We start from the raw sequence: 11,629 nt of genomic DNA, 5'->3' as shown, positions 1-11,629 counted from the left end.
TAAAATAGTCTCTCCGTAAAAAATCTGCAAATGAAGCTAATCGCAACAAAAAGACAATCTACCTCATGCAGGTGAAAACTCAGTCAGCCCAAGAGAGTGGAAAGAAACAAGAGATACTGGATCACGTTGGTTCTATAGTAAATGAAATTCTGTTTTGATTTTGAGAAAAACAAATTGATTGCAAACTGATGGTAAAGCTTCACACTCAATTGAAAAAAATTTTTCCACAAATAACTTATCATTAAAACCATACAACTTTCCGAGCCTCATGACACGAAAGGGAGAATGCACCCCCATCCCCTTTTGTGAGAATTTTCTTTTTGCATAGATTGAAGTCCCGCTCTCTCCCTGCCCCTCCCCTTCCCCCTCCCCTCCCTCCACCTCTTCTTCGATTCTCCGGATCTCTCCCTGCTTAGGTGTCATTGAAAGCTTTGAAACATTGAATCAGTTTTATCCTTTCCTCCATTTGAATCTCCAGGAAATTTAAGGATGAAACACTTATTGAAATCATGTGGTAATTTTAATGAAATAGCTACACCATATGTGATGAGTGCTAGTGTTTGGCTTTGGTTTGTCATCCCTGGAGTTTAAAGAAACCGCAATGCGCTTAGGTGTACTTGGTTCTTGTAATGATCTCCCAAACTGCACCGTCACCTAAAAAGCTTTGTGTACAGCTACAAAATTATTAATACATCTTACAGTCTAAACCACGCTAAATAGTTGGAAGTTAAAACAAAACAAAAAAAGCAGTTGAAAGTTTAATTATTATTGACATTACCACATATTTTTGTCCCCTGACCTTCAAAGATGAACAACAAACACCCAAACCTTGCAGCCTCATTGGAGGAGATTGATTCCTAGTTAAGTTATACGACATTAAAAAATATTCTACTCTTGAAAACTTTGTTTGTAAATTTCAACTCTGAACTTCAAACCACAGAATGATGACTTTAGTTCTACAGGTTGCTTTGCGTAGCCTACACCTTAGAACCCGAAAAAAAAAAAACTGAATAATGACCCAAAGATTTATCAACTCTTCCAGTTAAAGTTACAAAAAACAGTCTCAAAACATGATAATCACCAACCGTTAAAGAAAGTACTGCCTTGTACACTTCACTGGATAAATGTGATAATCACTCTACCATGTCCATCGCTATTATAACAACATTCATTTTGCTGATTTGTTCCATTGTTAAAAGATCCCCCCCCTCCCCCACAGGAAAAATTTTCATCAGCTGCTCCGCCATTTCCCCCAGAGTAACCTCCACCGCCGCCAGCTCCATTGTTGCCTCCGCGTAAACCACCGCCACCTCCGAACCCACCCAGGGCACGTCCTCCTACTCCTCCTTGAAGATATCCTTTACCTCCTTGACCACTACCGCTCGTAGAATCATCTTGTCCCTTATTATAGAAGCCACCACCACCTCCACCTACAAAACCAAAACATGATAAGTAGCTCTCTTATAAAAAGCAACATTTTCATTATAAACTAAAAAATAATTACACAAAATCATTGAATATTGTAGCCATGCAAAAGCTTATGAGGAATAGTCAGTGTTAAAATTTTGCATTGCACAATTTTTTAAAACTAAGCTAGTGGGCAACACTCTGAGAACAGTAGTTGTAAAACTACTTTATTCTCCGACGCGTTTCGTCTAACTGTCGTAGACTTCCTCAGGGAGTTTTACAAGTTAACACTGAACGCCTGTTTTTATAAGCCATAGTTAAGAACTATTACGTGGGCCAATGACCATAAAGGCTTGGCCGGACTTACGAACAGGAAAAGGCGAAGTTGTCAAAAATTGGGAATTTTTTAGGCGACGTGAGAAAAAATATTTTGGGAGCCACAGTTTTAGCTAGTTGAGTGCTACGAGCTTAATTTTAAAAAGTTGTACTATTTAATCCAAAATCGCTATTAGCTAATATGAAGGTCTCGCCAGTTGTTCTATTAATATCTCATACACGAGAAATTGAAATAACGCGATGATAGTGCATATTGACGGATCGGTGGTGAGCAGTAAATAAGTTGAGTAGGATTTTTAGAGACTGAACGAACGAAACTCAGTTGAACTTTAGATATTTAAAGAGGTGCCACTACAGATGTTGTTAACTAGAAAAGAAAAAAAAATCAAAATTTAGGATTAATAATTCCAATAGAGATCTGGGTTGGGTTGTTCAAAGATGGATTAAGATAACCCAGGGTTAGTGTGAAATTTGATTTTAGATCTGAAAGCTTCATAAGAAAATTCAGTGTAATTCCATTTGTCTAAAATTTGATGATCGATTGTTCTAAAACGAATTGGGAAAATCATTCCAAAACTGCTTTTGAACAGAGAAATATAGAAACCGGGATTGAAGTTTAAGCCTGGGTTAGCACTAATCGGCCTTTGAACAACTGGGCGCTGATTAATTTTACTGTCGTCTTACTGTCCCAATGAATTGAATATACTAATGGATTTTTCTTCTTTCTCCGCTTACCTGATCTTTTACCAGTGGTATTTCCTCCACTTCCACTGCTTCCTCCTGTCCCCAGTGGCAAGTTGTATCCTGCATTCCCTGTTGTATTAATGGACGCATCACATCCTGGATGTTGTTCTGACATTTTTCTAACCCCCCCTCCTCCTCCAGCAATGATCAAAGGCGTGTTGTTTCCTTTCACCACAAATGTACCTCCACCACCTCCGGCAGTTTTTGGGTTGCCATTCCCTCTTCTCCCTTTTTGACCAACAAGTACAAAGATATTCTCATCTTTGGTCAAATTAAAGTTTCCAATCATCCTTGCCCCTCTTCCTCCGTTGTTGATGTCACTGTCCTCACCGTACCCCCCTGAGGCTCCTATTGCTTCCATTCTGTATTCGCCAGTGCGTGGCACAGTCCAGAGTTGAGTACCGTTTGACACCGTAACTTGTCCGCTATGATCCTGATCTGTGTAGTGACTACCGATTGAGTCTGGACCCTGAGATCCACTCTGACCCAGGTTTGTAAACACAGCTGTAAATTCTATATAATAGACGTGAAATAAAATGAAAGTTTCGATGTTAGTTGGAAATTTTTCAAATTTTCTTCGTCACTTCAGAGTTGCCATTACAACGGAAATGTTCTTATAGTAACGTAAATTATTGGATCACACTGGAACGGAAACGTCAGTCACTTGGAGTGTTCGAATTTTGTCGTACTGTGCTATTTTCTAAAGCCTGCTGACCATTGTATTTTTAGAAAGTAGAAACCTTTGATAGTCGGGTATTGACTGACCTCACTGCATTTGAGGATAACATTCGACAATAAGATATCTGAAACAAAATTGTGTTTTTGAACAGACACATGATACTTTCATAAACTGTAGAATTCAGCTGTCACTGAATTTTGTTGTTGGGAGAACTAAAAATCCCAGGAGAGGACGAAGTTTCTTTCCCATTCCCATAAATTGAGTCGTTTTTCTCGTCAATTTATTCAAGATCGTTGTTCGGCGATCACAGGTGATGGTGAAAGGAAGAGAGTGAAGAATAAAGGAATTCCTTATGACCAAAGCTGATAAGTCAATTGAGTAATGCCCTGCAGAGCAATTTTCGAATGACTGGAATAAGTTATCGGGGATTTCATTGGCGTTGCCTTACTTCGCCCTGTTATTGGTCCACAAAAATTGCGCCGTTGAGATTACACACAGCGAATAATATCCGAGCGCTTGTGTTTGAACTGGAAATGAAATCTCATCTAGTATAAATTGATCTTTTCAAGAGGTACCACTCGGGCGATATTGTCATGCAGGCCTTACCTTGTACACAGCCATACAGTTCAACCCCCATTGATATCCAGTTCTGCCACTCTACTGGTTTAAAACGAATGTAACGCGCAGTGATTGGTGGGTTAAGGTCGTGATAAACCACGGTATTCTGATCTGCGTTTCCACGAAAAACCTTTCAATCAACAACATAAAACATGACAGCCTTTCAATTAAATCTTTAATTTAAGTGCATGACTGTTGACTTCCTTCAGTATAATAGTTACAAGGCTCCCCCGGTCGTATCGGGGGACGCTGTTGTAGAAGCTTGTCCAATGACCTTTCCTGGGGGACGCATGTTGACCACCTGCTGAAGAAGGCTAACAGACGGTTGTTTGCTTTAAGGCAGCTCAGGAGAAGTTCTGTCCCAGCGGAAGATATCGTCTACATCTATTGCTGCCTAATATTTTCCATACTTGAGTACGCCTCTACTGCATTTGCCAATTTACCGTCCTACTTATCTAAGACCTTAGAGTCAGTGGAGAGGCGTGCTCTCGCCATTATTTGGCCAGGTCATTCGTACTCAGATACCCTAATGCTAGCCGGTAATAAGTCGTATTCATAATGACAACCCCCTTTATACTGCAATGTATGCCGACGTTCGTAAATCTTCAGACCGCTACAATTTAAGATCAAATCGTACTCACTATCACTCAAAAAAGTCAACCGATCATTTTAAGAACTTTGTGACAGTCAAATACTTGTAAGTTTAATCATACTCGTTTTTTTTTTATAATAAACATTATTATCATTTTAGTATTATTATTTCTATGTACATGCTGTTTTTACTTGTATGTAGTTTAATGCATTTTGCGTGTGTGCACGATCCTTCGCAGTAAAGCACTATTTAAGCAATAGTGAAAATCAGACCTGAAAAAATTCAGGCCTGTACGGGATTCGAACCACTGACCTCTGCGATACTAGTGCAGCGCTCTACCAATTGAGCTAACAAGCCAACTGGGAGCAGGCCATCAAATTAATTCGACATAAACCCGTAGATGATAAATCAAACAACAAACATATGAAATACATATATATGAACTGCGGTTATGAAGCGTATGTGCACGATCCTTCGCAGTAAAGCACTATTTAAGCAATAGTGAAAATCAGACCTGAAAAAAATTCAGGCCTGTACGGGATTCGAACCACTGACCTCTGCGATACTATCATCTACGGGTTTATATCGAATTAATTTGATGGCCTCCTCCCAGTTGGCTTGTTAGCTCAATTGGTAGAGCGCTGCACTAGTATCGCAGAGGTCAGTGGTTCGAATCCCGTACAGGCCTGAATTTTTTCAGGTCTGATTTTCACTATTGCTTAAATAGTGCTTTACTGCGAAGGATCGTGCACATACGCTTCATAACCGCAGTTCATATATATGTATTTCATATGTTTGTTGTTTAATGCATTTTGTACAGTTTTCCCCCTTTTTTCTCCTATAATTCTTCTTAATATTATAAACCTGTAATTCAGCATTCTCTGCAAGAGGTTTGAATAAACGATATTATCATTATTATTATTATTATTATTATTATTATTATTATTATAATACAGGCTATATTATGAATATCAGTTCTTACGATGTAAAAACAGACCTGTCACTTATTCATGTACCATTCTTCTCGGCGTTCCCCTCGGGGGCCTCGATGTTTTATATCATTTGCGGTGCATATTGCAAAGACTCTGCTAATGATGATCAAAAAAAAATTATTTTCCCGCTTATATTAAACGGAAATCACGCGATACACGATAAATCAATTCTACCTTCGTAATGTTTTGTCCTGGCACTGTATAATTGTAGAACCTTCCTGTATTGTTGCCGTACTGCAGATTGTACTTCGTAACCCACTCCCTCTGGTGTCCATTACTACCTTGTGTTGCCACACGTATCACTTTTGTGTGCAGAACAACCAGATCAGCTTGGAGCCATTGATCCGTATCATTGCTTGCAGCTGCCCAAGATTCCGCTTTGTTAGGATGCACGAAGTAAAGTCTACCCTGGGCGGCAGAATGATTGGAATCTCTCTCTGAGGAGGCGCTTAATTGTCCATCAGAGATTTCACCGCTTTGCATACCGAGAAATCTTCCACATTCTGTTTTGGAAAGGTTTATAGACGATTTACAAAGCAGCTATAGGACAACCCAATAATTAATTAAGTGTAGTTTATATTAAGCTAAAACTGTCTTTAACATAATTCCAGAAACTTTCAACGAAATGAAGAACCTTAAAGAACTCCTATGATCAGATCAACTGTGGCGCGGAGTCGTTTAATGTCTCAAGCTTATTAGAGGAAAACTGCATATAGTTTCGTTTGAGGGAAATTTAGAAGCAATTTCTGGGACGCACCCGACAGTCATTGTCTTTGTTAACCACTCACGTTTTTTATGTTTTTAGTACGGCTGATTCAACTTTTAACTTTCAATTTTCTTCACCTAGTTTTTCTTGACAACGGGATCTTTTATTCGACACAATACAAAACAGAATCGATTGTTCAGTTTATGCAATTAGCCGGCTAGATACAATGAGTATCAGCATTGGAAGACAGCCGTCTTCCTTACCTTTCACACATCCATACAGTTCCACTCTCATTGATATCTTATGGTTCCACTTCAGTGGTAGGAAACGTATGTACCTTGCTTTGATTGGTGGGTTTAGGTCGTGATAAACAACACTGTTCTTGTCTGTGTTTCCATTAAACTCCTACATCAAGATAAATATGAAATGAATGGTGCTCGTTTTGTTTTAAAATGTACTTTACGTGCTTGCGTTGTATACATAAGAACTTGCTAACTACTATCTATAAAATAACATACTGCAATGATTTCACGAGTAAACCGATTCGATTTGACTCGGGAAATTCATCCCATACCACGGTACGGTAAAATTAAGACGAACTTTTTCTACAAATATCAATCTGAGATTAATCAAAAGCTGGATAGATGAGAGTTATACCCGGGCAAAGAAAATGGTAAAAAGTATGAAACTTTACGAACGTTTTATACATTGCAACAAATCGAGCAATGAAGCTCTGACTGCAAGGAGCGGTGCTTATCCTAACAAAAAGTACTGCTTGTCCTAACAAACTACTCAAAGAACACATTGGGAAGTTTAAGTTAAGTTCTAATTTTGACTTTGCGGCGCACAATAAGCAGCTCACGTTTCAAAATATTCTACCGCCTCGGATCTGTTTTACCTTAACTGGGGTTTGTCCTTGTTCCCTGTAGTACTGAAATCTCACTCCATAGTTGCTGTATTGTAGCTTGTACATCTCCACCCAGTAACTTTTCTGATGGGATCCTTGTGTTGCTACTAGTGTTACTTTAGTGTGTTGAGCTCTGAGATCTAGCTGGAGCCACGGATTTGAATCAGTCCTATCAGCTATCCAAGTCTCCCCAGCGCCATGTAATCTTGTGTTTTTCACGGTCTTCCCTTTATGGGATGAGACACTTATCTGCTCGTGTTTGATTGCACCACTTTCGATACCAAGTGTTTCTTGACAACGCAAATCTATTTCAAAACAAAAGGAAACTTTAAACTACCAATTTAAAATAGCAAAGTGTTGCAACTACTTATTATCCTGCTCACTGCTCACATGCAATTAGTAGATATGTCGCATTACTTCCACAGCCATGTTTACCAGTCAAACACTCGTCTATAACTGGAAAAAGAAAGTGATGAACATCATAGATAGTTGGCTCCTTTGAGAAGATTTAAAAAGCTTTTCATTACGTTATATCTTTTCTTGATAATGGGGTCATGTCTGAATTTTGGCGTAAAAATTCGTACTTAGTTTCATTGACATTTACTTCAATAAAAAGAAACTGAGAAACTACAAGTGGCCTAGAGGTTGACGGAAGACATAAGGAAAAAATGTATCGAGAAGATGGGGGAAAAAGGTCATGAACCCGCATCCAGTACCCATTTTCTTAATGACATAGCTTCTGCTAACCGTGATCATTTTCACCGTAAACCTTAAAAGACAAAAGCTCTCAGCTATGATATTCTCTGACTATTAAAACTGTTGAGGTTCTAGCGATTGTTTGACACTCGTCCCTTTCAAATAAGTCTGCCCAATCACCGGAACGAATTTCAACTTGGGGGAGGAGAGTGTGGAACTCGTCACTTATATTCAATGTTTCTGCCCTAATAAAAGTATGAGATTCCTTACCCTCATCACAATCATGGCCTTCAAATCCAGATCCATCAACACACAAACACTGATAATCTCTGTCTGTAAACCCAGCTTGGCATGTTGCGTTATTCTTGCAGGGATTTTCCGCGCAAGCATTCTTAAGGAGAAAAGGAGAAGGGAAACTTAAAATGGTATTTCGGCAGGCATGACAGGTTCCTCGCGTCTGTTCATTTATTCCCGTCTCAAGCAGGGAATTTCAAAGGAAAGGAGAGGTGGGTGAATCCTTTGGTCTCGTATCAAAGCTTTCCCGTGGTACAGAATTAGAATTGCCTAGTGGTTATTACCTTGTCAGTATGTAACTTAACGTACTACTACGTGGAGTGGAGTAATATATAAATACAAATACAAATACAAATAAATACAAGGCTTTCCTGGACAAGGACGGGAGTATTAGTTATAGCTCTTAGAATTAATCCTCACCTCAGCTCCGCGGTAAACATAACTTTTGTTTTTCACTAGGTCTCGATCGTGTTCAATGGTTGCATTATTCAGTTCACACTTGTGTTTTTCAGGCGCTTGCAATTGTTTTATCGTATGAAAGTTATAACTGACGCAGTTAGGTTCCAGGTAGCATTGTAGCATGCAGATATCCTCGTCAACCACGTCAACAGTTCGAACCGTGTGATTCTCCAGTCGGTAGTCAGGTTTAGGAAAACTGGTAAACTTCAAATTGCGGCAATAACCTAGAGAAAAATTGTGTTAAGTTAGAAAGCTGCTACCAAGCACTTCTACTGACAAGCACTTCTACTTAAATTGGGACTGTACAGCAGTGTTAGTACTGTATGACTCTCGCTTTGGTTTGGCTCTTGGCTTTTGGCTTTACGTTAAACACCAGTAGAGTTGTTTTTTATTTATATTCTGAATGATCATAGCAAAGTTTAACTTCTTTTTGATGCGATCAGCTATTGTGATCGATCGACTCAGTGATCCACGCCGAAGTCTATAAACTACTCGTGTTGGTATGTAGAGTGATTCGTGTTAATCACGTACGTAATAATGGTCGTCTCGTCCAAGCTTGTTTAGTTCGTTAAAAACGATTACGTTTTCGCGTCACAAACCACACTTTGTGACGTGGGCTCCCTGTCAAAAAAAAAGATCTTTTTGTTTGGTCTCAGCTCAAAACTCATTTCATGAAAAGCGTGTGTTGTTATGTAGCGTGACTTCAGATTTCAACTATACTGCGTATTATGAATGAAAAGTGAAAGTTTTTATTAACTCTTTTAATACCTATTCAGGTGCTGGGTTTTTATCTCTAAAAATGTATTAAAAGTTTACTTCCACAGTGTGGATCACCAGGAGACGAAACGCTGAAATGTATGCTCTAGCATGCACATTATAAGACTGAGCGTAATTGAGTATAATAGGAACAACAAATCCTAAAATGTCACATTTTGGTCAAGTGAAAAGGAAATACGATACAAGGAACTGTGACCAATGATGCGACTGCTTTCCAGAGTCTGATTTCGAACTAGCAAGTGATAGCAAATCTTGGAAAACTATGAAGGAAAGTAGAAAGCCTTGTGCTATAGTGCTATAGGAAGAATGTTCGAAAAGCTTCTTTTTCTTTAACTATTCTGGACATACCACAGGGGTGAAGTCGGCATTTTCATATCATCCTCTTTAAAAGCGTGTTTTCGAAATTTTGCGTTTTCGATGGACAGCTGTATTATCCAGATTTGTGCTGATGGTAGGCTATACTATAAGAATAAGTTTGTTTTTTTCAAATTTACCCCACTAAGTGAAAGCACGGACTCAAAATTAGGTGTTGAATTTGATTCAGCTTGAGGCCGCTAAATTTTCCTGTCAGTCAAAACGGGATGTCTGCATCACTGTTAAAGATGAATTCCTTTTCAAAACTATGTCCTCTGTAGTGAACACGTCCATGAATTTCTATCACACAGAATCTTTTCCTGTATTCGAAAAATGCTGTCCAACATCTTTATTTACATCAAAGCTAACTAAAGTTGATATCTTTTTGAGAGCAAGAAAATTTACTGACATCACTGTTCATCTTGAAATTTCCGATCTTCGGAGTTCGCAATACTGATACCGCCGGACATTCATTGTGGTTCTGTCCTCGTGTAGCGGTTCACAAGAGCCGATACAAAAGAACAAATAATACACGACAGCTAACCAATGACCAGCTAAACAAAAAAAAAACGATGGTAATTCCCTTGGGAACCGGTACACCAGGACGGAACCTTCATTCTTTTATGAAATAACTCATAGATCTTAAAAATCCGTCCACAGTTCGCAATGAAACCTGTGTTCAACGACAAAAAGACTCCGCTCTGTTTCGATATACGCGTCAGATCGTGCAAAACAAAGTCGTGTTTGTCATCTTTGTTCTCGCGCTTGAAGAAGTTAAAAACCTGATTGCGTAATTTTTGAAAATAAAATATCATAAGGAAATCCACGGATCGACGGCCACCAATCTCCGTTTTGATCGAAGAGGACTGCGTAAAAAAATTTTTAACAATTTTTATCCTTGAAACCACCTGTTTAGCTTGGAAAGCCCTTTTTAGGAAGTAACAGTGATAAGATGATGTATGTGAGATCTACCAAAAGCCGAGTTTCAATACAAATAACATGTTTAAGCCCAAAGGTAAAAGCTCTGTTGCTTTCTCTTTTCTCATGAATTTTTTCAACATAACCTTATTTTTAAAAAATTATATTACCTGATTTAAAAGTTTCGCTCCATTTGATCCAGCCGAACTGTTTTAGTTCAGTTCACTAAGACTTCCCACTTGTTTTAAAATTCGTAGATCTGCCAGTGGCCGCTTATCCATCGCGCCGAATCGAAAAGTCGAGAACGTTTATGGACAGCATTACAGAGACGTATTTAAATGTTCTGAGTTAAACTGTCCCTTTCGGCTAATCCAAGAAGCATGTTCTCTTAAAATTTTATTCTGAACTTCTTATAAAATGCGTACGTTGTATATACTATGCCTGTCCAGGGCCAAAACTATTTGGTTGAAATAACTTTAATTTCTTTTATACTTCTTAAAGAAGCCTGTGCGAATATTTAAGGACTTAGTTATGCTAATAAGGATAATAAAAATGGAACATAATGACTTGGTAAACTTTTAAAAAGTACTCAGACAGGAGTTAGGACATAACTATAGGAAAATCTCACCTTGTCCTTCTGGTATTAAGGAAGCCAAAACGGCGAGAACGAAGCAGTAGAATACAAAGACCATTTTTCCTAGAAAATGCCCGCTGTACTTCAGGCGAACAATTACGGCGAGTTTTTCAACCTTATGCCTGAGAAATATCAGACAAATTGAGACAGCTGAAGTTTAATATGCGTTCAAATACACAACCTTCTCTGTTTAATTATGGGGTTGTCAGTGGTTGCCACAATTGAATAAGTTTCTCTGGGATGTAGTTGGTTGGTGAAATTCGATTATACTTAATGCATATCGGTCACCTTCAATTTAATTTTAGGGAAAGTTGTCCTTTATGTGTTTATCTATTCTGGCTTAATTGTCTCTGTAGGGATGCAATGTATGGCGATAAGTTACTTGAAAACGTTTTAACAAATATTTCTACGCTCTCCTTATCTACCCAAACTTGACCGCAAAATAAAGACGACCAAACCATCATAACTAAACACCTAGGACTTTCATACAAAATCCAGAAGTAACACAGAAATTCT

At 38.5% G+C, this 11,629-nt stretch overlaps 1 protein-coding gene across 1 annotated transcript; it reads right to left on the bottom strand.

The window, feature by feature from the left end:
* Positions 1–401: 401 nt before the first annotated feature.
* Positions 402–5,862, bottom strand: LOC148721311 (uncharacterized). The gene is made up of 4 exons (XM_088735925.1): positions 5,543–5,862; positions 3,773–3,914; positions 2,479–3,000; positions 402–1,430 (listed from the first exon to the last, which is right to left on the bottom strand). Exons 1-4 carry the CDS (start codon positions 5,849–5,851, stop codon positions 1,114–1,116), a joined length of 1,290 nt encoding a protein of 429 aa, XP_088592051.1. The 5' UTR covers positions 5,852–5,862; the 3' UTR covers positions 402–1,113.
* Between the last annotated feature and the right edge of the window lie 5,767 nt (positions 5,863–11,629).

Source organism: Stylophora pistillata, chromosome 10, assembly GCF_964205215.1.
Source record: "Stylophora pistillata chromosome 10, jaStyPist1.2, whole genome shotgun sequence".
NCBI classification, from domain to species: Eukaryota; Metazoa; Cnidaria; class Anthozoa; order Scleractinia; family Pocilloporidae; genus Stylophora; species Stylophora pistillata.
The sequence above is the reverse complement of the archived record's forward strand: the minus strand, read 5'-3'. Positions and strand labels throughout refer to the sequence as shown.

Bases quoted from the DNA above. Each gene is read 5' to 3' on its own strand.
- LOC148721311 (XM_088735925.1), bottom strand. From the start codon at position 5,851: ATGCAAAGCGGTGAAATCTCTGATGGACAATTAAGCGCCTCCTCAGAG. The intron at 3,915-5,542 runs GTAGAATTGATT...GTTGATTGAAAG, and splicing joins CAGGACAAAACATTACGAAG to GTTTTTCGTGGAAACGCAGA. The intron at 1,431-2,478 runs GTAAGCGGAGAA...TTGGTTTTGTAG, and splicing joins TACCACTGGTAAAAGATCAG to GTGGAGGTGGTGGTGGCTTC.